At 29.6% G+C, this 25,582-nt stretch overlaps 3 protein-coding genes, 1 non-coding gene and 1 pseudogene across 4 annotated transcripts; 2 read left to right on the top strand and 3 right to left on the bottom strand.

Moving 5' to 3' along the window:
- Positions 1 to 963: 963 nt before the first annotated feature.
- LOC129919204 (general odorant-binding protein 56h-like) lies at positions 964 to 1,434 on the bottom strand (annotated as a pseudogene).
- A 2,503-nt stretch (positions 1,435 to 3,937) lies between these two features.
- LOC129920084 (uncharacterized) lies at positions 3,938 to 4,530 on the bottom strand. Its single transcript, XM_056001254.1, has 3 exons — positions 4,512 to 4,530; positions 4,335 to 4,422; positions 3,938 to 4,269 (listed from the first exon to the last, which is right to left on the bottom strand). Exons 2-3 carry the CDS (start codon positions 4,386 to 4,388, stop codon positions 3,946 to 3,948), a joined length of 378 nt encoding a protein of 125 aa, XP_055857229.1. The 5' UTR covers positions 4,389 to 4,422; positions 4,512 to 4,530; the 3' UTR covers positions 3,938 to 3,945.
- A 1,765-nt stretch (positions 4,531 to 6,295) lies between these two features.
- Positions 6,296 to 6,377, top strand: Trnal-aag (transfer RNA leucine (anticodon AAG)). The gene has a single exon. It is a non-coding gene; the product is annotated as a tRNA-Leu (tRNA).
- Positions 6,378 to 17,719: 11,342 nt separating this feature from the next.
- On the top strand, positions 17,720 to 18,343 carry LOC129920082 (general odorant-binding protein 56h). Its single transcript, XM_056001251.1, has 2 exons — positions 17,720 to 17,924; positions 17,982 to 18,343. Exons 1-2 carry the CDS (start codon positions 17,874 to 17,876, stop codon positions 18,309 to 18,311), a joined length of 381 nt encoding a protein of 126 aa, XP_055857226.1. The 5' UTR covers positions 17,720 to 17,873; the 3' UTR covers positions 18,312 to 18,343.
- Positions 18,344 to 20,401: 2,058 nt separating this feature from the next.
- On the bottom strand, positions 20,402 to 21,076 carry LOC129920083 (general odorant-binding protein 56h-like). Its single transcript, XM_056001252.1, has 2 exons — positions 20,831 to 21,076; positions 20,402 to 20,764 (listed from the first exon to the last, which is right to left on the bottom strand). Exons 1-2 carry the CDS (start codon positions 20,879 to 20,881, stop codon positions 20,435 to 20,437), a joined length of 381 nt encoding a protein of 126 aa, XP_055857227.1. The 5' UTR covers positions 20,882 to 21,076; the 3' UTR covers positions 20,402 to 20,434.
- Positions 21,077 to 25,582: the final 4,506 nt, after the last annotated feature.

Below are 25,582 nucleotides of genomic sequence, written 5' to 3'. Positions count from 1 at the left end.
CAGGCTGCCAATCCCAATGCCAGTTCCACAACTCTGACTGACTTTCCGCAAGCTTCAACACACCACCACAATCTCTCTATATATTGACCAGTTCCGCTCTCTGTTCCTGTAGTATAGGTATTATATCCCATTCAAACTGAAAGGTACGTTTGGCGCCCCAACTCTATTCCTCCTCCCTCCAGATCACTTTTTGTTAATTTCATGGCATGCCATCAACTGTCATTATTCCCTAACCATGTGCAAAATCGCAATGTAATTATTTTCAATCAAAAACTAAGTGCGTGTAATTACATGTCAGTGGGCAATAATCGATTAACATATACCTAACGCGCTAGCTAGCTTGCTTTGAAATGCTGGCCCTCTCTCTGCTACCGGTTTTGAATTTTAATCATGCTGAGCTGAGTAGAGCATATATACCTAGGTTATATGAGAGAAGTGCCAGCAATCGGTATAGCTATTATAGTTGTGGGGTATTATGGCCCTTAATGTTGGAGGAGGCTCTAAATATTATAACATACAAAACAGAGAGGGTATAATAGTTTTGTACGGTCGGTCGGTTGCCTTATAAAGGTTTGGGGGAGTGGTGCAGTTTCAAATATTGGTTAAAACATTGTGGTTTAAATTTCAAGCCATAAACCTTGTTGTTAACAAAGGTTCTTTATGGATATTATGTTCATATATGCTCCTAGGTATGTGCAAATAATTTTGGACAAATAAATGACTGGTCTTAATGTGAAAAAAAAAATTAAATTTAAAGGTTTGGGAAGATAGGTTCGATTTTCATAAAAAAGGTGGGATTTCTGATATTTTTAAGAAAAAAAAAAAAAAACACTTAACACAATTATTTTAAAAGGTTTTTATCAAGAGCTAAGATATTCGAATTTAAGTTATACTCAAGGTCATTTCAGAAGCCTTGCAAACATTTTTCCCATTTTTTTGTATTATAGTAGCCATGAACTTTTATTAGTTTTTTCTAATGTCATTCCAATCCATGTGTTTGCCGAGGCAAGTCGAAACCTTAAAAGCAGTATCACAATCATCGATTCCCTTAAGATTGCATTCATTTGTTATTTTCTTAACTTGTTCCTTATCGCCAAAACCATTGACGTTTTGGGCAAAAACTTGTGGCTGGAATGCACCATCTTTGATTATATTCTGCTTTTCACCCATGCACAAAAAAGAAGCACTTCATGTCTTCGGTAGCATCAGCTTCATCAATTTTACCATTCATACAGCTCCTTACTTGCTCCTGGTTGATGTTGTGTTTTTTTGAACATTGTTTGAAGTGGTCATCAAAGTATGCATTTCTACCCTTTGAAAAAAAAAAAAAAAAATTGTATTGTGGTGGTCTTGGAGTTGATTTTATATATTTTCTTACCAAAGATGACCTGCAAATAGCTACAAAGACTGCAACGACCAAGAACTTCATGTTGGTTTAAGTTAAGATGAACTGGTAAAATAAATAAGTCTGTTGATTGTATTTATACGTACCATAATCAGTTAATATGATTGTTCATCTAATTACCTTTAATTTCGTAGCACAAAAACAAAATTATAAAAAAAAATTATTCGCACTTAATTAGTTTAATTATATTCGATGACAATAACCAAGCAATTTTTAATAATATGTACAACATTTTCGTGTGAATTTGGCAGATACAGATAAAATTTCTCTATAAATATCGGATAAATTTATGTTTGCATGTTACCAAATTTCCAAGCAATGAAAAAGATACCTACACAAATGGGAGTTTTGTGAAAAAAGTGTTACATTTTAATGAATTCAGTTTAAAGTTGAAAAAAGGTGCCAAATTATATTTTTCGTATCCAATTTTGACTTACCTACAACATTTGTGCATTAAAACTCAAAGGGTTCAGCCCTATGTTTATTCAAAGGATCATTTTTCTTAAAATTATATTCATAGATTGCTTTCCTGCTTTTCTTGAAAAATATTGAGAATGTTAAGAGCTTATTAAGAGTTTCATGGGTTTACAACAGTGTCTTATCATTAACATAATTAAACTATTGCGCCCCTGGAATTTAAATAAATTTTATTAATAAAATATAATTCTGTTCAATCTTAATTATAATTATTTTCGCGGTCAATATTTAAATAATAATCAAATTTTCAACTGTATATAGATTTTGTTGATTAACATATTAACTATTAACAATACAAGGACTTTAGTTCTAAAAAGAGTTAAAGACACTTGGACCAATAAATTGTTATTTTTTAAGCGATAACGGCAACACATACAATATTTAAAAACCCATTAAAAAACTGGAAGCTTATTCCTTTTTATAAATTAAAATCTAGTAAATTGAATAAATTGTTTTTGAAAAACTGATCCTCATACTCAGATTAAAAAAAAAAAAAATTAACATTTCGTTTTTCAAAATTTGTCGTAATAAAATCTGAATCTGAAGTTGAATTCATTAAAGTAAATTGCAATATTTACACTTTTACAGTTAATAAAAAAAATTTGAAAAGTGTTTCATTTTTAAAGATAATTTTTTAGTAAGTTTTTGAAAAAATTGTTTCCTTTTTGTTCAAGTTCACAGTTAAATATTTAAAGATAAATTTATTTTTTCTTCATTCAATAGAAATTCTTAATGAAGGTTAAATAGAAAAAGTTTGAAGGTCTGGTTTGTCAAAGTTTTAGAGAAAATCAAATACTTTATTTAATTTTTATCCGGTAAATGAAATTGAAGTACAAAATTTAATTATACCTGTTATCAAATTTTCCTCTACTGAATTCAACTAACAATATTTATAGCAAAACAATTTTGCAAGTTAAATTTATAGGTAGTTAATTTAATTCGAAAAAGTTTTTAAAAAAATCAAAATTCTGAGTTTCATAACAAGTTATTTAAAAATACTCATTATATTTACTTGGTTTAAATTTTAATAAAAGGATTTAACTTACCTATGGCTTTTTTAAAATGTAGCTATATCTTAATATTGTAGGTGTTGACGTATTCAAAATTTTTTTTTTAATTTTTGAAGTAAATTTGTGAGAAAATTGCTTGATGGAAATAATCTAGACAAGCTTTTGACAGCTCTTGAGATAAAAAAAAATAAGTATTAATTTTTGTTTTATTTTAAAAATTAGAGTCCTCAAGAAGCGTGTAACCACACGTGAAACGTCGACGAAAAACTATTAATTAGTCAAAACAGTCCTAGAGCTTACGAAGAAAAAAATATTAGATAAATCTTTTGATATCACTTAATTTAAGAAATTTAAAGTTTAAAGTATTTTTAATTGCCGATGTTTGAAAAAAAAAATCGTCCAAAACGGAGCTTTACGGCTCACTAGTAATTTGCTTTAGTAACTCCATTATTATATAGGAAAAGTAAAATTGGATTCAAAATTGTTTTTAAAATAACGAAAACAACTTTTTGATTTTTTGAAAACGACCAACATCGATAGTGTTGTGCCAAAAGGATTAATCTCGACATGATATTTCTACATTGCGTTTGGTCCTTTTTGCGCAACATCATCGATGTGTTCTTATTAATTCAGAAAGAGTATATTCAAGTCAATTTTTGAGTGATTGTTTTTTAAAGCCGTATAAAAATATACCTAATTAAAAATGAAAGGTTTTACAAATAGACACATTTTGAAACAAACAAAGCGGACACAAATAGTACATTTCCTATTTAAAGAAGATGTCTGTTCATCCTATATGTAAATGTTATTTATTTGGGAATTTCAAGCCATTAAATTTAAAAATAAGAAAGATTCTTTCTTATTTTCAAAAAAAAGCAAATTACAAGGATATTGGAAGTTATTTTGTCTGAGGGCGTATCAGGATTCACATAATAATGTTAACAGCATAAACATTAATAAGTCCATAGTCGAGTTATATTGTTTTATAAGTATAGAACTAATTAGCTATTGCATTTATTTTTTCTTTATTTAAAAGTTTGACTAAACGAACTGTTACATTTTATGCATAATATTTTTGCCAATACAAGCCATCACCTTGGCAGCAGTATCACAATTATCTGTTCCTTTGAGATTGCATTCAGTTGTAATTTTTGTCACTTTATCCTTATCCGCTGAACTTCCGGCATTTTCAGCAAAAACTTGTGGCTGAAAAGCACCATCTTTGATTATTTTCTGCTTTTCAGCCATACACAAAAAGAAGCACTTCATGTCGGCAGTCATATTATCAGCTTCTTTAATATTCTTCATATCATCCCACTTGACATTGTGTGTTGCTGAACATTGTTCGGCGTTCTGCTTCCACTCTTCCTTTCCAGCCTGGAAAACAACAAAAATTAAAACATTTTGTACTTTGAGTGCGTTAATATCACAAATTTTCTTACCAAAGATGACCCACAGATAGCAACAAGGACTACAACGATTAAAAATTTCGACATGTTTATTTAAGGTGATTTGACAATTGAAAAACAACTGATAAAATAAACAAATTTGTTGATTCTATTTATACAACAATCAGCTATCGAATACACGCCAGTCAGCATTATTGTTCGTCTAATTACCTTTAATTTCTTCGCACAAAAAAAGAAAATAATTTTGGTCAGTGACTTTTTTGTTTGGCACCAGCTAATTTGCACTCAATTATTTGAATTATTTGATGACAATATAACTAGTCGCTTTGCAACACAAAAATGTTTGTTCGAATTCGGCATAATACTGACCATCAGTGGTCCTATGTATATTTGACCAGGCTTTTGAATGTGTAATACTAGACTTATACTTACAATGAAACAGAAATATGTACATGAATGATAAATTGAATAATTTTCATGGCCAATGTTTAAATTATCATCTAATTTTCACTTTTTCATAGTTGTTGTTGCAATTTTAACATTCGGAGAAATTAAATACTTTTGAACTGTAGCTCTAAAAGGTTTAAAAAGATGACTTAGATTTTTTATACTTCGAATTTGATTTAAATTTTACAACATTTGAAAAATATTATCTTGGTCCAACGAAAAAATATTCGTTTTTATTTGACATTGTATTTTTTAATTATTTCATGTTTTTTTAATTTTTACCTGAAACCTAAATAATTTGGCAAATTTTGGCCTTTTTTCAAAATGTTTGTATCCTTTTTATTAAATGTGGTATTATGTGGTATTGTATACCTAAATCTAAGATCGACCTCTTTTGTGGCATCAATTAACTAAGCTTATTAGTATTTTGTTTTTTTTTTTTTTTTTTGTTTACAACCGAAATGTATACGATCGAAATAAGATTTAAAATTATTTTATTTTAAAGCTAAAATTTTGTTTTCAATTTTTATAAGGATCAAAAATACCAAAGCCAATAATTTGGCTAAAATATTTTGCAATTAATTTGTAAAAAAATACAATACAATACTTAAGCAAAATTCTGAGCTTGTCTACTATTTTGAAAAAAAAAAAATCCATTTAAACATTTATTCTGTCTGCCATTTTGGATAAAAAAAAAATTGGCTGCTTTGTCATGCTTCAGTGTATCAAATCTTATGACTTTTCATTTTCAACAATTAGTGGTCGTGCAAATGATATTTGACGCCAAAAAACAAAACGGCAACACCGGCAATTTTTAACACATATACTTTAAAGTATTTTTCATTACCGACGTTTAAGAACAGAAATTATCAAAATTGGATCTGTAATTTGCTTTAGTTACTCCACTAAAACAAGTTTCAAGTTTCTTGAATTTTTTCAACAAAAACTTGCTCAATTGTTAAATAAATTGCATAAAATTGTTTATTTGTCTTTATGCTGGAAGTAAATAACGTTTTAGCAGAGAAAATAGCAATATAAACAAGAAAAATGACTTTAACCGGGCAAAATGCTTAAATTTATGGAAAAAACTCCCGAAAAAAATTTTGTTCGAAGTCGTACCGACAAAATCGAAAAACTAATGATGCCAATCGATTTCTCATTTCCGAAATAGGGGGGAACAGTCAACAGAGCACTTGTGTCAACAATTTTTTTGAAAAAAACTTGCACAGTGTTATTATCTACAAGTTTTTCAAATACAACTTTTCAATAGAACTTTGACACATTCTAAAATTGCTTAATCTTTTCAACGGTTGCTCGTAAAAAAATGATATAACTTTTTTTTTAGGGAATTACAAAACCTACAAATCTTCCATATAATACAATACATATTATATACTTCTTCTTTGCTTCGCCGTTTCAAAGTTATATTCTGAAATTGATTGATTGAACAAGTACCTACAATTCCCAATCGCATTATTCTTAATATAAGCTTCATGATTGGATAACGAGACAGTGGCAGTTTTTCAGAGTGAATAAGTTTGATATGTGGTAGCGTGGCCGAGCGGTCTAAGGCGCTGGTTTAAGGCACCAGTCTCCTCGGAGGCGTGGGTTCGAATCCCACCGCTGCCAATAGAATTATTTTAATACGAATTCTTAACTTGCGCTCTGCTCTCTGTTTTTTTTTTTTTTAATTCTGATTAGGTACTTCTTCAGACCAAAAGCTTATAAATTATAATTTATAACTGTAAGCTTATAAAATCTTGCTAAGACTCTTTAAAAAAGAATATAAAATGACATGCCTAAGACCCTACGTTTTTGTCTTTCAATGTATTTTAGAAGTAAGTCATTTTTATTCAATACACAATTGTAAATAGCAAGTTCAATAAACCAGAATTGAAAAAAAAAATTGAAAGTAGAGGTCTTGACCATACATTAATATTGCACTTACCTAGTCAGAAAAGCTTGCAAGAGTCGGCATTTAATATGTCAATTTTTTTTTAACCAAGATCAATTGGTTTCGTTGTTCTTTTTAATAAAAGAACACTTCAAAACAAAATAGTACGCATACGTCACAGTGACCACTTACATTCAAACTTTAGAATTCGATACAAAATAATGAAATTTTGTATTCCATAAGAAAGAAAATCTTATAAAACAAACTTAAAAAAAACATTAAAATATTGGTCCGTTCCAAAAAATTAATAGTTAAATACAAAATGTTAACGTAAAAATGATTATTCTCAAAAATTTAACTCAAGTTTTGCATGGAAAAAATTGCATAAAAATTAAAATAGCTATTGTTAAAAAAAAATTTTTGTTGAAATCAGTTCAGTCGTTAAGGAGAAAGTAAAAAGGCACCAAGAAAACGTTTTTATGACAGGACCTCCCTTGCGTTAGTGCATACATTTTTTTAAATCATATTTTAGAAAAAAAAAAAACAAAAAAATAACAATAAGCTTATGCATACAACAAATATATTTTCTTATATAATTTATTAATGTATTTTTTTTTATTTGCAAAGTTCAACAGCAAACAAAACAACTTTTACATTTAAGCTCCTCTACTTTTGGCAAGACAAGTGGCCACCTTGTAAGCAGTTTCACAATCATTTGTTCCTTTTTGATTGCATTCAGTTGCTATTTTTGTTAATTTATCTTTATCCATAACACTAGCCATTTGTTCAGTATACACTTGTGGCTGGAATTTACCATCTTTGATGAAATTCTCCTTTTCAGCCATACACAGCATTGAACACTTGACATCGGCACTCACATCAGCTTCTTTCGTCATGCCACTGACAGCATTTTTCATATCATCAAGTTTCACATTGAGTTTTTCAGTACAAAACTTTGAATTATCCTCCCACTTGTTTAGTCCACACTTTAAAAGAAAAAAAAAGCAGTATTATGACAATTTTTAAAAATTTTAATTCAACAAATTTTCTTACCAAGACTGAACCAAAGATAGCAACAAGAATACAAATTGAAAATTTCATGTTTATTTGGAATAGTTCAATTTGGCAATTGATATATCAAATGAATTTGTTAAGGTATTTATACAATTTATCTATCACCCATAATACAATATTTGAGAAAAGAGTTGACCTGTAATGACATGTAGTCTTAAATGGTAATTTGTTCAGCTTTTAATTCTCTAATTTTTGAATAACAATTACAAATTTACCAAAGTGTAGAAACGGTTTTAACCAAAACAATTATTTCTCATTAAATTGTTTAATTTTGTTTATATGAAAATCATTCAATTTCAAAACAAATTGCTTGGTCATTCTTCGGTGAACAACGAAGTGATCACAATCACCAATAAGCTCATTCATTAAAAATTAAAAAAAAAAAACTAAAATTACAAAAGAACATAACGCACGTGAAGACAATTAATGTCACTCACAAACCCAAAAATAAATTGCAGATTACGAGGTTCAAAATTCATCACCATTTGTGTGAAAAAAGCATCTCTTTTTCAACAAACTCGCCAGTTAGTAGGGCTGTAAAAGTAACGACAAAATGAACCCGCATGTATACGTTACTTTTGATACTAGTACCCGCATCAATAATATCGTTACTCGTTACTTTCGTATGTTTCGCATTTTTCGCATATTTCGTATGTTTCGTGTGTTTCGCATGTTTCGTTACTTTCGTTACTTTTGTTACTTTCGCATGCTTCGTTTGTTTCGTACATTTCGTATATTTCATGTATTTGATACGTTTGGTATGTTTGGTATTTTAAGTATGTTTCGTACATTGGTATAAGGGTGTAAAAACTTTTTTTTTGAAAAAAACCAAAAACAATTTCTATAATCTAAGCTACATTTTAAGGTCATTCATAAACATTAAAATTATTTGCGGCATTCTCATGTAATAAGAGTTTAAAGGTAGCTATATTGAATTTTTTTCGTTTTTTTTTTAATCAAAGGTGGAAACTTTTTTGATTTTTTTCCAAATTTTTAGACAAAACTTGGGTAATTTTTTGATTATATTTAGTTCAGTAATCTTATCACAATTCTTTAGAGACCTTTATTTCAAAAGTACAACGCGCAGATCTCGAAATATTAACACTACAACCATGTCGAACAATTTTTCATTTATTTTTTCTATTGAGAGTGATTTTCAAACCTCGTTTTCTCTGCTTTTTTTTGTGTTGAAAATTTTGCACCGAAAATAAACTAATTTTTTGAAAAACCAAAAAACTTTTGTACATTCTTAAGCTAAATATCAAAACCATTAACACCAACCCCATTAACAGATTGGTTGCGTCGTGGATATACATATTTCGGTCAAATAGAGAAAATACAAAAACGTCTCTCTTGATATTTCTGTATAAATTATCGACAACACAATAGGTAATTATTGAACCTTGGCACTAATGTTTTAATCGAGACAAAAGTAAACTCCAGATAATTATCTGCAGTTAGCATTCTGACTATGGTTACGATACCGACACGAGATGCGAAATGCGACAAATTGAGTATATCACTTCATTTCGTATCTCTTACATCGGATTTAAGGCCCCAACCCATAGAATCCGTTGCGTCCGTTCCGTCAATCCATCCGTTGAAGTTGAAGTTTGGGACAGAAAGGGGTGACCCATAGAATACGTCGTACGACGGATTGCTTTTTGACAGCTCCAAGGTGTGTTCGATATTTTATCGCTGAATGTGCACTAAGGAAGTTCCGATGCAAGAAATTTTTAACTATTATTGTTGTTCTTTTTTTTAATAAAATAAAATGTAGGGCTAGATTTCCTGAAGGTACCTGCTCTTCAGTTAAAAACAATTTTTTATAACAAATTATGAGTTGTAGGTATGACTTTGGCATAGTAAAATTAAACTCTACAACAGAATTTGAGTATTTAATTGATATAATTTATTAGATATATCATTAAATGTTACTTTTATTACATTTTCTTCACAAATATACAATTAAAGTTCACAATTCATAGAATCGGAGGAGAAAAGAACTCAGTTCTTAGTTCTGAAATTCCCCGGTGTGCACTCAGAAACAAAAAATCGAACTGATCTATTGTTGACAACCAATGTCAAAGCATACGACGGATGAAAAAGTAGAGAGTTGGGCAACTTCTTCCGTCGAATCCGTCCGTCTCCGTCCGATCCGTCGCTTATGGGTCGCTTCCCATAAGAACGTGTGTATTTTATCGAGCTGTCAGTTGAAAACTTCGACGGAACGGACGCAACGGATTCTATGGGTTGGGCCCTTTAGTATTGAAACTGGAATCGCGTCGTTACTCGTATGTTTCGCATCTCGTACGTTTCGTATGTTTCGTTACTTCAGTACCCAGTAACGAAACATACGAGTAACGATACTGTTTAGAAAGTAACGTTTCGTTACTCGTTACTGAAGTAAATACCCGCATTTTAGTAACGAATACATACGATTTGCTACAGCTCTACCAGTTAGTTGCTTCAAGTTCTCCTAGTTTAAAACAATATTTTTAAAATATAGCAATATTTATTTTGAAATTATTAAATAAAATGGACGTTTTGTATAAATCAAAGATGTTGGGTCTCTTTTTTCGCAGTAGTAAAGTTCTGATTTTTTTAAAGATAGTATTCAAGTATTCATTAAGCTTCTCATATCTTTCAAAAAATCAGCACTTTACTACCGTGGAAAATACAAATTCAGTTCTGAGAGGGTACAAAAGTTAAATAATATTGAAAAATTATCTAGTAAAAAAGGTCGGATTAAAAAAAAAAACATTTTTGTTTCCATTATTTATGGAATATTCTCAACAACGTTATACCATTTTGAAAATAGAATTGAACTCACTAACTTTTAAGGTAAATTGCCAAAATATCGTAGTGCATTTTTTTACACTGATGATTATTGAATTGTGGTCATGGTCATGTTAAATTTTTGAGTACTTAGTTGGGCACAAAAGTCATATTTTCTTCAAAACTCATGCAGCTGAGTTAAAATTTTTGATTTCATTTGTTAGTATGAATATTCAAGGTCCCGTAGCAAAAGAAAAGATTGAGAAAACTCAAGATATGTAGCAGTTTTTGGATTCTGTACAGAGGGGTTTTTGGAATTAATTTTCTTGGAGCAAAAATAATGGTACCTGTCATTTACCAATTTTGGAAAAGTTTTATTTTCTCAAAAACGGCTCCTACGCTTTTTATTAAAAAAATCAAGTATGAGTTATTAAAAAAAGCTCTATTTGTTAATTAAAATTTTTTTTATTTTCAAAAATCCTTATAGAACCGTTTTTTAAATTTCAAATTATCTTCCAAATTACTTGTTCAATTTTAAAGATTTTTTATGCAAAAACATTTATATTGCCTAATACATCAAAAACAAAATTTTGAAAAAAATAATTTTTGGATTTGAAATAAAAATTTAATTTTTGTTTTATTTTTTTTAATCAAATTTTCAAAAACGTGACATTGAAATTTTTTGAAACTTTGTTTTACGTGTTGATTAAAAGTTTCTACAAAATGGCATATTAAATTTATTTTTAATTTTTTTCTTCAAAAAAATTATTTATAAAAAACTACTTTTTTAAAAAACGGATCTAACGATTTTGAAATTTATTTTTCTAAAAATTCATCTTTATAAAATAAATTAAACTGTATACTGTTTTTGGAGCTCAATTTCATTTAAAGAGTTGTTTTCTATATATTAAGAAGGAATTTTAAGTTCATTGTAAACATTTACCAAATTTGTATAATAAAAAGTTGTTAGTTCTAAGAGCAAGTTCCTGCAACCCAGTCGTGCAATTTATTTTAAATTCAATCCCAGTTTTTGAAATTCAATCAAAACATTTTTTTTTAAAATTAATGTTGTTCATGTGTGCGTTTAATTTCAACAAAAAAAAAAAATTGTTTTCCACTAAAAGTACAGGTTATTAAAATAGGCATTTAAAAGAAATTATAACCCTCATGAAGCTCCGCGAAAAGATTGCTTTTGATATAAGGACCGGACCAATGATCGAAAGGGTCTATAAAAAAATTCTGTAAAACAAAACAGTGAGAAAAAAATGAAATTTGGGATAAAGGTGAGCTAAGGCTTGGACAAAGGGTCCATAAAGTCCTTAAAAATATTTTTGGGAAAAGTGTGGTAAATGTGAGAAAGATATCATTACAGCTGACATAAATTTTGTTACTTTTTTAGCTTGTTGAAAAAGTTTCATTTGTTATAAGAACTAAGAATCTAATGATTATACAAAATTATCTTAAGGAAAGAATAAAAGGGTGTTTTTTTTTTATAAGAAATGATGAAGTTCAAAACAAGTACCACGAAAACTGGAAATTAAAAACCAAATTAAAATTGGTAAAATGGTTCATTTATAACAAACACCAGGGGTCTAAGCAGTGTATGCAAATATTTTAGGTGAAAGGGTGTTTTTTTTTTTGAGAATAAAGAAAAATTCAAAGGGTGTCTTTTTTAGGTGTAGAGAAAATGTGGGCTTATTGTCAAAACTAAGCAATAAATAATGGTACTCTATTGATATTCAGTAGGTTTCTTACTTTAAAGATTGGAAGCAAGAATCCAAAGTGCCTGTAATAACTTCATGGTTAACAGGGTGTTTTTTGATAGAGAATAAAATTAATGGGCCACCCTTATGAAATTTGGTAAGAACATTGCATTTGGGATAGGAGGCAATAATAAAGATTTTACATAAGATAATTATGTGTGAAAAGATGTTATTTTTTGAGGTAACAGTAAATTTGGTAGTTTGTTCTAAAACTTCTTTTGAGATGGTCAACAATTTTCAACTCGTCTACATACAAAAAATTTCTACATACTTCTTTTATTTAATATTTGGCTAAATAATGACACAAGACTTATTTTATGAGACGTTAAATGAACGTCAAAATTATAAAGTTGTTGATCCAAAATTGTACATGCCAAGCGAAGTAGTGCAGTTTTTACGCACCAACACATTTTGAAATTATACAATAAGCAAAATGGTGGAAATGGTCAAAGCTTTGTTTTTATTTACGTGTTGTAAATATATCACAAAGTATCCAAGGATTACTAACTTCTTATCAAAACAAAAAAATATTTATTTAATTTCATTCATAAGTTCACTACACAAGCTAAACATTTTCAAAGTGTTGAATTTTAGCAATGCAAACCCCCACCTTGTAAGCAGTATCACAATCATCTGCTCCCTTTACATTACAATCGGTTATTATTTTTGCCGTTTGATCCTTTGTTGCAGCGTTTCCGAAAGCTTTGGCAACATTTTGTGGCTGGAATGTGCCATTTTTTATAAGATTATCCTTCTCAGCCTCACACAAAATTGCACACTTCATATCGTTAGTCACACCAGCTTCCTTAATTTTGCCCGTAAGTGCATCTTGTTGCTCCTCTAACTTCACATTATATTTTTCATAACATTGTTTTGAGTTATCCTCCAAATCACTTGGTGCACACTTTAAGAAAAAACAAAATTGGTTGTCTATTAATTGAGTAAAAAATTGCAAACAAAAAGAATAAGTATCGGACTGTCTTGGGATTCGAACTCCAGACCTTTGGTGTAAAGGGCAAATTGTTCAAAGTTTTAAACACCCTGATCTGCTGACTCAATATACGTATGACTGTCTTAAGTTGGACTGACGTCAGAAAAAATTTTTATAACTCTAAAATTTCAACTCTACAAATATTCTCACCAAAACTGAACCACACATAGCAAAAAGAATAAAAACCAAGAATTTCATGTTTTTTTTTTTAGAAGTTCCATTCGGCAACTGATATTTTTTATGAATTTGTTAATGGTATTTATACAATTCAGCCTAAGGTAAAATAACTGTTACTTTTACTGTTAAAATGAGAAAAAAGAAATAAAAACATTTTAAAATTAGTAATGCTAAATGATAATTTTCCAATTTTTAATTTTGGAGGGCAATGACATATTTTCAACTATTAAATATTCAAATTTGGTAACAAATAGGATTACTAATTAAATTAAATTATTTAATATTTTGTTTATTTAAAAATCATTCAATTTTAAGCTGAAAATAAATTGCTCGGTCATTCCTCAGTGAGCAACAAAGTGGATTCTATCACACCCAAACATAAAAGGTATGCATAAACACAAAAGTCACAGAAAAACATATCACACGTGGAGACAATTAAACTCACTCGCAAACCCAAAAATTAATTGCAGATTAAAAGGTTCAAAAATCATATTCATTTGTGCGAAAAAAGCACCTCTGGTGCTTCAAGCTAGCTCAGTTTGAAAAATTATTGATATTAATGAAATATATGTACATTATGTAATTTTAAATTATAATTTTTATAATTTTTAACTTTGAAATCGATTATTTCAAAAACAATTGGTTATAATTTATTGATTTGAAAATTAGAATTTAATGTACAATTTTGTCTTTCGGATATGGTATCATTTATTACTGTAAGTGTTGCCGTTGTTTTTTAATAGTTTTTTTTTTATTTTGATAATTTTTTTTAGAAAACTGCCCCTCCCACCTAAACGGGAGGAAATAGACGCCCCTCCCAAAGAAAAAATGTTTGTATTGAACTAATCTACAAAACCCGTTTTCAAATCCTGGCGCCCAAGTTATCCTACTACGCGCCAAAACAACATTTATGTTCTATACCTAAAAGTTCGAATTTCTGTATCTGGGTTGAAATCGTTAAATACCTCGTTTGATTTGGAAATAAATATTATTTTAGAATTTATTTTTAAAACAGCATGTTGTTTTGAAAATATATACTTTAATTTGATGTCGAAGTTAAATGACGAAAAAAATTAATTTTGTGAACTTATTAATTCTAGTTGGTTTAACCGAGTTACATGTTTGATACATTGTTGAAAAGGTATCAGAAACTGTAAAAAAAATCGAAAATGGGTAAAAATTTGACGAGGCTAGATTTTTTTCAATGTTTGAAGGTAAAAAAAACCGTTTTTTTGCCACTAACTCCAGATTTTGGGAGTGTTAGGGATTTTTAAAATACCGTTTCGTAATCAGTGCGACTAGCTCAAAAAAAAGTGATAGGTCTCCACCCGCGTATATTTTAAAACCTCATTTTTGTAACACCGTGTTATTAAACAAAATTAACGATTGGTTCAAATCAATCATTTTGAGTCTCTTTTCCGGATAGCAGCATATTAACTTTGTCTTGTCTCATTAAAGGAAAATCTATTTTAGCTACCTAAAAATTAATTTTAACCAACCAACGTACTACTGACAAGTCGCTTAGTTTTAAGGATAATACCAGTCGTTTGTTAAACCAGTCAGTTAAAAACTCAAAGTTCAACACCAAAAAAAAAAAAAACCCCCTGCTAAAAAGGAAAAAAGTGTGTCCCGCAATTCTATCTGTGTGTCTGTCTGCCATTCTGCCTGAAACTATCTTGAACTGCAGTCTTCACAGCTGAAGCAATTTTTTTTTTAAACTTCGTAGTTATAAGCTTTTTTATGATTCATTAGAGGCGAAATGGAATTTCTATTTTTAGGGACAATAATTAACGGTAGGTACTTTCCATACAACCAAAATGAAAAAAAAACTTATTTTTCTCAAAAATGGCTGTAATGTTATTGTTGTGAGTGTGATCGTGTGCAGCGATTCGACCCCTGATTTTGAAAACGGGAAGATGATTTTTTTCGAAATTTTTACTTGCGATATAGGTACTATAATACATATATATCAAGTTATGTATGTATTCGTACAAAAAAAAAAAGTTGAGATAACATTTTTCCATGACATTACGATGGTAGAGAATGCCAAAAAAGTGGGTCCCGGAAGTCGGTCTGTCTGTCTGTATAAGGAGCTACAGCTCCAACGAATTTGTTTAAAAAATTCAAATGTTAGTTTTAAGCTAAGGTCAATCTTCTAATGAAAAATTTTTTTTTGGAAAATCATTATTAACGGTACCTGCCATAGAACCGTTTTTTTCAAATCCGATTATCTCTGAAAGTACTTATTTGATTTCAACAAAACTTTTTGTAAAGAAGCATTTATATGATTTCAGTATAAGCCAAAAATAAAATTTGCAAAACAATAAGTTTTGGATTTTTAAAAAAATTTTGAAAATTTTTTTTTGAAAAATCAAATTTTCGAAAATGGGAGATTGAATTTTTTTGAAATTTTGTTTTTAGATGTTGATTAGTGATTTCTACAAAATGGCAAACGAATTTTATTTTAAAACATTTTTTCCAAAAAATTATTTTGTTTTAAAAAACGGCGCTAACGATTTGGAAATTTTTTTTCTGAAAATGCATCTGAACATATCAATCAAAACTGCATACTTGTTTTGGAGGGCAATTTGATTTCAGATTTTATTTTATTTTTTTAAAAACCGAATTTTATTTTTTTTTTTCCAAATTTCTATATAAAAAGTCTTAAAAATTTAAGCAACTTTAACTCTAACAGCAAGTTCGTGCGACCTTGTCGTGCATTTTATTATATAGCGGTTAATTATACTAGTTTACAAGGTTTTTGTTGCTGCAACAAAATTATTCTTTTCGAAAGGTTTTTGCTGTGCTGAACTCGAATCAAAAATCAGAAAAATTTATTCAGGTCCCTTTTCTAAAATACTATTTTTTAGAAAATGCATCAAAATTGGGACTAATTGTATCATTGCATCTAAGACTAGTTCCGACATTATATATTTTTCCACAAAGCAATATTATAATAATATAATATATAAAAATAATATTTTATTAAAAATTTCTTCACAGCTATGGAAAAATTTCTATACAAACAAAATATTTGAAATTAGTTGAATAGTTACCGAGAAAATTTGAAGGAAAAGTTTAAATCTATGACAGATACTGGCTTTATTAAATTAATATGTAATTTATTTTACAAATTCTTAACTGCCCTTTTATTACTAATTCCTATATAAAAATCTTTCCTTAAAAAAGTTATTAAACTCTTTGAAATGTCAACAATTAATTTTAAAAAAAAAAGTTACGTATACACCACAGTGACCCTCTTAACTTGCTCATTGGCTTAATCGTTAGACAAGTAAACTTTATATGAGGTTCTAAGATCTCATAACCCTGATTTAAAAATATTATTATTCAAATATTTTGTTTCTTGGTATGCGGTTTAGTTTTCCATATTAATTTTCGCAATGTTACTTTATATTGAAGCAAACAAAATATTTTGTTCATACTATTTATTATTTACCTAATTTTTTCTCTTAAAAGTTCAATACATTAAATAAACTTTTACATTTTACATGGGCTGAATTTTAGCAATGCAAACTCCTACTTTGTAAGCAGTATCACAATCATCTGCTCCCTTTAGATTACATTCAGTTGAAATTTTTGCTACTTGATCCTTTGTGGCAGTGTTTCCGAAAGCTTCGGGAACATTTTGTGGCTGGAATGCACCATTTTTGATAAGTTTATCCTTCTCAGCTGCACACAAAATTGCACACTTCATGTCGTTGGTCACATCAGCTTCTTTAATTTTTCCCTTGATTGCATCAAGTAGTCCCTCTACTTTCACTTTATTTTTATCAGAACATTGTTTGACGTTATCCTCCCAATCGCTTGGTGCACACTTTAAAAAAATTAATATATAAATCAAAATTTAAAATTCTATAAACTTGCTTACCAGGGCTAAAGCACATATAACAGCAAGGACTACGGCAATTAAGAACTTCATGTTTGTTTAGTATTGTTTGGAGTAGTTCAATTTAACAACTGATTATCAAATTAATTTTTCAACTTTATTTATATCATTCTTGTATAAGAGAACGAGGTCTAATGTTTTTTTACAACCGCACTTAATAAAAAAAAAAAACATACAAAAACCATATAATACAAAATACGTAATTTTAACAGACAATAGTTCGATAACAATGACAAAACAATTTGCAAATGTAAAACGTGTGTGGAAATTTGGCAGCAGAATCAGACGAATTATCCACTTGGAAAGTTTTGAAATTGAAAGAGTTATAAAAACATTTTATTTTTAATTTAACTCAAACAAATTTTTGGAAATTGTTTGGTTATTATCCAACAGACTGCGAAATTATAAATAAAACACCAAGAAAAAAAAAAAACAAAAATAAAAAAAATTTTTTGATAGCAGAATTGTATAAATACCGTTGATTAATTCGTTTGACACTTTAATTGTAGAATTGAACTACTCCAACGAATTCCAAACGAACATGAAGTTCTCTATCGTTGTTATTCTTGTTGCTTTCTGTGGCTCAGCCTTGGTAAGAAAATTATTAAAAATTTTTAAGTTATTATAATACACCGATCTTTTCTTTAAGTGTGGCCCAAGTGATTGGGAGGATAACTTAAAGCAATGTTCTGAAAAATATAAAGTCAAGAGAGAAGATCTGCATAATTCACTCAATGGCAAAATTAAAGAATCTGAAGTTACTGCTGACATGAAGTGTGCACTTTTATGTTTAGGTGAAAAGGATAAGCTAATCAAAAATGGCGCATTCCAGCAGCAAAATGTTCCCGAAGCTTTCGCAAACACTGCCACAAAGGATCAAATAGCAAAAATAACAGCTGATTGTAATGTAAAGGGAACAGATGATTGTGATACTGCTTACAAGGTAGGACTTTGCATTGTAAAAATTCAGACCATGTAATATATATGAAAATTTATGTAATTAAAAAACAAAAACAGTGATATTTCCTGTACGGGATGAGGTATTGGGAAGGAATAAAACGCAGTTATTTTCTTTTTTTTTGCTTTCAAAGAGTAAACCCGAGTAAAAATAGAAATTGAATTTTGAAAGAAAAAAATAAAAAAAAATTGACCGCCGCACGGAAAATTTTGGTGGCCCACCACCGGACCAATACTGCACCACGTCCGCACCTTTTCATTTTGTATGAAAAATTCACTGCGCCATGATATATAATGTTGGGCTATTGAAAAACAAAAATAAACTACCGAAGAGAAGGAGATCCTAACCCGAGTATCCACAGCACTTTTAATTAGAAGTCATAGGCCTTATCCACTTATCCACTAAGCCATGTTTGTATGAACTGGCAATTCGTTGCTTAAGTCAAAATATCTTTGAAGACCACAGTACATATATTAAGGTAATATCTTTCGAACGTTGTCAAAATTTGTTTGTCAAAAATGGGCACCAGTCTGTCAGGTCAGCCTTTAATTTTTATATATCAATCGCAGTAAACAGGAAATTTGTTCTTGTTTTAATTTATAAAATGTCATTTGAAAAAATTATAATCTGAAAAATAACAAATTTTCTTCGTGTTTCTTCTCGTGAAACGGTCAATAATTGTTAAAAAATTTATGGTGTGAGTTATAATTCGGTTTTTGTGCGTTTTTCGTCAGTAATTTAAACAATTAAGAATTACGGTAGCTGGCATTGGTCGCCAAATTGTCATGTTTTGACATATTACTGTGTTTGAAGATGACTTAAATATTTTTTTAAGCACGAAAATAGAATTTTTGATCATGGTGCAGATGTGGTGAGGCAGTGATGCACCGAATTTTTCATTCAAAATGAAATGGTGCGGACGTTGTGCAGTCATGGTGCGGCTGTTAAGAAATGTTTGATCATGGTGCGGCGGCTATCCACTGGACAGTGTCCAGCGCAATAGAAATGTCTGAAAATGGTGCGAACGTGGTGCAGCGGAGGTGCGATGATCAAAAATTGGTGCGGAGGTGGTGCAGCGGTGGTGTTGTGGAATTAGATTTTTACTTGGGCTGGCATAAAATAAAATTGTACATATATGTTATTCTTTGTAAGTTCTTTTTTTTTCAGTTGGTAAGATATTAATTTTTAGAGGCTGTTTATTTGTTCTTTCCCATGATAATTTACTTTAAGATCAATTTTCTTCGAGGTAAGCTTGTGAATAACTTTTTTGATTATAATTATTTTAAAAAATAGTAAGAATTACTTAAATACTATATTTCCAACACATTTCTGAAGGAAAACTGACCAAAAAGTAAAAAAATTAAGATGCGTAAGGAAAAATGAAAATCTTTTAAAAATTAATACATATCTTAGAAATGAAAACAGATGTCAACATTCTTTAAACTCAGTTACAAAAGAAACTATTATTTCTAAAAAAACAAAGGTTTTTACCAAGTTTTTACCTAAGTAAGAGTTTTCTTAAATCATCCCTAAGTGGTGTGGATAGAGCTTTACTGTTTAACAATTATTTTTCTTAGAATGTACCTAAAAACCACCCCTTAAAATCTTTAACTTAGGTGTCGGTTATAGCGATCAGGAAAACGGATCAAGAAATTTCCTTAAATCGATAATTGTAGTATTTCAAGCACTTATTCAACACTAATCGACAGAAAATTCAATTAAGAGCTTAAAAATTTTTGAATTCAAAAATTGTTTATTGTTAAATAAAAATGTTTGTGATTTCTTGATGGTTTGGTTCAGAAAAATTAAGAAATCCATTTAATTTATTCAATTTAAAATACTCCTTTCAAAACATATTCTTTTAGTGATTCACTTGGCATTTGTTCTTAAAATCCCATGAAATACCGTTAATTTTCCTTGTCGCTATAATGGGCTTCTTATTACGGACAAAAAATTTTCAATAGCTTCATAAAAAAAAGCCTAATAGTGTCAAATCACACTATCTTGTTCGTCTTATTTTTTTTCTGACAATATGTCAGGTTTAAAAATTTATGAAAATAGGTACATTCAAAATAATTTTATTCATAATTATTTCTTATTTATAACTATCTTTCTATTAAATATTCATTACATGTTGTTCACTTTTATTTATTATGGAATTTAGCAATGCAAACTCCCACTTTATAAGCAGTTTCACAATCATCTTTTCCCCTTACATTACATTCAGTTGTAATTTTTGCTACTTGATCCTTATCGGCAGTTGCTGCTACAGCTTCAGCATAAACTTGTGGTTGAAAGGCGCCATTTTGGATTATTTTTTCCTTTTCAGCCGCACACAAAAAGGCACATTTCATGTCATTAGTCACATCAGCTTCTTTTATTTTGCTATTAAGTGCATCTTTTAGTTCCTCAAGCTTCACTTTATTTTTATCAGCACATTGTTTCAAATTATCCTCCCAATCGTTTTCTCCACACTTTCAGAAATAAAATTCATAGGTATTGTAATTTTTATTTGTAAATCTCTCTACAAGTTTTCTTACCCAGACTGAGCCACAGATAGCAACCAGGATTACAACAATAAAGAACTTCATATTTATTTGGTATTGTTTGGAGTAGTTCAATTTAACAACTGATATATCAAACAAATTTGTCAATCGTATTTATACCAAAATCACGTAGGGTAATACAATAATTGTTCCATCACAATAATAATTGAGTATAATTTTAGACAGACACAAAACAAAAAAAAATAATGGAATCAATTTGTTCTGACTCTAATCCGAATGTAATTCATTTAATTGTTCAATGGCAATAATATTAGTCACTGTGATAGAACAAAATGTGGCAAATGTGAGGTAGATATTGATCAATCATCTAACAAACTAGAAGTGTGTTAAAAGTATTTCTGTGTTAACAATAATATAGTTATTGTTAAAAAATATTTGATTTCTATTGTTATTTACTTGCCAATCAAGATGACATTAACACTTTGTAGTGGCGAGAAGACAGTACTCCTTTTGGGTAAATTGAATGATCACTGATTAGTGATTAATTACTTTCGAGATTTGAAGTCATTTCCTTAAATTTTAACAACCGATTAGCTAATACAAGTTTTATTTTTTTTTTTAATTTTTAAACTTATAAAGGAGTTCAAGCGAAACAAAACAATCAACAACGAAATGCTGTCAAAAATTCCATATCAATCAAATTTTTATAGAGTTCTCTTAATTGCAAATTTTCAAGGTTTCTCATTAAGGCCAGAACAATTTTGGATTTAAATAATAAGTACACACATTTATTGAGATATTAGGCTGAGACTTATGCGTAGTAGGCATATTTAATTTTAGTATAAAGTTTGAACTCTATAATGTAACAGCTACGAACTTGTTATACATTTTTCTACTAAACAAAAGTCGCATGGATTTAGTTAGGAACCTCTCTATCTTCATGCGATCGAAAAATGCTACCTAAGCTGATAAGAAGACTCTAAAACGCGTTTGTGTAGCAAGAACTCACATACGATAATAATTATTATACTTTATATGTATAAAAGGCTTAAACGTTCTACGTTTGCTTTTATTTTAAGAATGAACCTAAGCTTAAAAGAATCGAACTCAAAACAAAGGTAACATGATTACATAACTTGATATATAAAAACAATGCATTTTTCATTTGCAGTCATTCAATTTGTTTGAAATAAAACGTTTCTGATAGTCTTGTTGTTTTTTAAGCTGAAAATTTGTTTTTGCAATTTTTTGCTTAAGAGTCTTTTTTGTTAAAACCTGCAGCTTCTAATTTGTTTGTTTGGGCTTCAACGAAGAGGTTCACTGTGGTGTATGAGTATCTTTTTTCTTAATATAAAAAAAACTTGACAAATACTAACGTAATTTTTTTCGATTCTTGAGTAGCAAATCAGACGGGGAAACCGACGAAGTTACGAATACCAGAGTTACGGGCGACAGAGTTACGAGCGTCAAAGTTACGCGAAACCGAAGTTACGAAAAACTAGAGTTACGAATTTTAAAGTTATGTTAAGCTATGACATGTGATTGATGATGGATTGGCAACAATTGCGGGGAACGATATGGAATTATGGAAATACAAACAAGAGATTAACATTTTTCTCATTGGTCAGAACTAAATGAGTAAAGCGAAAATGGGTGTTATTTAATCTTGTTACATCATACATATATGGTTTTGTTTTTGTGAGAAAATCGCAAAAACGTTGAAATAGAAAAAAAAAACATAAGTATACTTATGTAAGTTTGTGGGACATAATTGAAATTAACTTCTTATTTGTCCAACTAATATTGCACCTACGTATCAATATTCTCTTATTTATGTTTCCATAATTCCATATCTTTCCTCGCAATTGTTGCCAACCCAAAAATCACATGTCATAGCTTAACATAACTTTAGAATTCGTAACTCTAGTTTTTCGTAACTTCGGTTTCGCGTAACTTTGACGGCCGTAACTCTGTCGCGCGTAACTCTGTTATTCGTAACTCAGTTACCATTTCAATCAGACGAATTTGGATTTTTTTTATTTTTATTAAATTAGTTCATAATGAAGTAATGCAACGTTAAGGATTTTGTAAAACAATAATTTAAGCTTAGAGAAAGCATAATATCGGCCGTAGATTTAGATTTTTATTTTCGAAATTTTCTTTTAGGGGTCAGCGGATTTTAAAATGTTATTTAAGCAGAAATGTAGCCTATCAAGCTCGCGAATTCTAACATCGTAAGGAACAAAATTAATTTACTTATTTCTATAATTTCGAATTTTTTCGTAACATAAAAAAATTGAAAAATGACTTAAGAAATTTGTTCGCAACAGGTGTTGATTTTCTGATTGGAGGTGATCTAAAATTTTGATATTTTCACTTTCAATACTCTGGTTTGGAAAAAGCTCTTAGTTTTTCATAAAACATACTGTTTCACAAAAATTCGGTGATTTGAAATTTTTGTTCAGTACCTAAGTAGATTCTTTTAGTTTTGAACGTTCGGCAAGTCCGGTAATAAAAGCCGAATGAAAAGCCGAAGAGGTAACAGTGTCAAAAATGCGAAATAAAGTTAAAAAAAAAAACAATTTTTCAAGTCTTTGGTGATTTTATCTCCTAAGACTACTTTATTGCAAAAATGGCGTGTGGCAGAATGATTCCCTAATGTAGAACTAATGATTCCTAAGACATAGCTTTTTTGTGATTATCGTTGAAATAGTTTTTTTTTAATACTGTATTTAGTGCAAGTCAATTTTTGTACCTACGTGTTTTTCATTATTGAATCGGGTAAGGGTTCCCCTTTGATAAGAAAAATGTACAAATCATTTAATATGTCTGTGCCAGTAAATTTAACGAAAAAATATTGTCACGTTTCGAAAATAAATGGTACAATACTAGAATTTTGTATTAAAGATTTTCAAAATTCTGTAGTAACGTTTTTTTTTAAACATTTTTTTTTATAAACCTATACAAAACTCAAATAATTTTTCAAAACAAAATTTTGCCATTCATGATACTTTTTATAAAAAAAATTAACCGTCTTCTATGGATCTAAACTTATAAGTTATAACATTATGGTTTTTGTCATAGCCGAAACTAAACCAAATTGAAATGGGAACACAGCTTCCAAATACAAAAATTATCAAAATTCATTCGCCCTGTCAAACATAAAAAAAAATACAGAAGAATTGAAATCCTCCTCCTTTTCGAAAGTGGGAAAAAATCAATCGCCAATTAAAAAAAAGAAAAAAAAGTTTCAAAATATTTCATGGACCCGTTTTTAGAAAAATGATATAAAAACAAAAATCAAACTTAAAATACTTTTTTAACTGCCATGTAAAAATGCTATATTCTAAATTAATTCTATATTAAGCAGTTGATTTCGATTTATTTATTTAATAATTTTTGTCGAACCCAACCCAAATAAAAAGGTTAAAAGAATTTGACTCCACTCACTGTTTTCCTTTTGAAATTTTCATTCTAAATACCAACATTTTAATTTGGATAATAAAATTTATTTATCTATGCCTTGAATATTATTGAATTATTTTGTTTTCATTTCTAATAAAAGATCCTTCGATTGATAGGATCCTTCAGTAGTATGTGGTAATACCATAGATGAATATAAAACAGCACTCTGGCTCAATTACTTCAGACAATACAAAATCAATTCATTTGCCTTTGTTCAAAATGATAAAACTTAATAAACAAAACAGTAACATTAACAAAAGAAAACTATCTAAATCTATGTTTCTGTGTGTCCTTCAATATTTTCCTCTGCAATGACATAATCTTCATTTGTTATCCATACTATACTCTTCTATAAGGCACCTATAATAGCATATTCTATACCTATAACTTTATAGTCGTTGTTTTTCTAGGTTCTATCTCTAGTCAAGCCACACGAAAGGACATAACTGACGACGACCGACTACGACGACTTAGGACGACGACACGATAACGACCAAAACGTTGACAAACTATTACGTAAGGATAATGGCACAATCGGGTTCTCATTCAGTTATATAATAGTGGTAGTGGAGTGAGTCAAAGCAACAATGACTATGCTCTGCTTTCAGTCTCTTAATTGTCCTCTATGTGTTCTTGGAAACAACAAAACGTTAGATGTTGTATACAAAACAAACTCTCATAACAAAAGGATAATAATTAATTAACCGAGTCAGAGGAGCTACCTTTTGCCCAATAAATTGTCTCATTGTCGGAAAAGGACATTATTTTTTTGTTTTGTTTTTGTTCTTTTGCTTCTTTTAAATGCTTTTGCTGGGAAATAGAATTGCAAGTAGAAATAGAAAGAATCAGGCCAACCAAAAACAACAAAAACATTATTCGTCCTTCGTGTCCTTATTTTGCTTGTTTCACCATCAACATAGCGCATAGTAAATCGATCAATTGTACTGTGTTTTGTGTGTTGGTTGTGAAGAGTTGTCATGAGGCTCGACAGTTGGCAGCAGGTAGGCCTTCATTGTGTTTGTGTGTGTGTATTACCCAGGCAAATAGGATGATGGTCATCATTCTGAATGAAGCCTTGACAAATAGCTTTGGAAGTAATTTTGGGAGTTTTTAAATAATTCACAATGTTGGTAGGTATACCCAGCTTCAGCAGCAAAGTCATCATTGTCCTAGATCTCTTCAAATTCCATTCCAATCCAAACCATTTCGGAGTCTCTTTTGTGTGTGTTGCCTTTGTTTCGATAGGTTTGTGTTTTTTTTTTTTCTTTCACAAAAGAGGATACAATGATGTGGGGACGCCAATTCTCATTGCAAAATGAA

Source organism: Episyrphus balteatus, chromosome 4, assembly GCF_945859705.1.
Source record: "Episyrphus balteatus chromosome 4, idEpiBalt1.1, whole genome shotgun sequence".
NCBI classification, from domain to species: domain Eukaryota; kingdom Metazoa; phylum Arthropoda; class Insecta; order Diptera; family Syrphidae; genus Episyrphus; species Episyrphus balteatus.
Note: the sequence above shows the minus strand (reverse complement) of the source record. Positions and strands in the feature narration are given on the sequence as shown.

Bases quoted from the DNA above. Each gene is read 5' to 3' on its own strand.
- LOC129920082 (XM_056001251.1), top strand. From the start codon at position 17,874: ATGAAGTTCTCTATCGTTGTTATTCTTGTTGCTTTCTGTGGCTCAGCC. The intron at 17,925-17,981 runs GTAAGAAAATTA...CTTTTCTTTAAG, and splicing joins CTTTCTGTGGCTCAGCCTTG to TGTGGCCCAAGTGATTGGGA.
- LOC129920083 (XM_056001252.1), bottom strand. From the start codon at position 20,881: ATGAAGTTCTTTATTGTTGTAATCCTGGTTGCTATCTGTGGCTCAGTC. The intron at 20,765-20,830 runs GTAAGAAAACTT...TATTTCTGAAAG, and splicing joins CTATCTGTGGCTCAGTCTGG to TGTGGAGAAAACGATTGGGA.
- LOC129920084 (XM_056001254.1), bottom strand. From the start codon at position 4,388: ATGTCGAAATTTTTAATCGTTGTAGTCCTTGTTGCTATCTGTGGGTCA. The intron at 4,270-4,334 runs GTAAGAAAATTT...GTTGTTTTCCAG, and splicing joins CTATCTGTGGGTCATCTTTG to GCTGGAAAGGAAGAGTGGAA.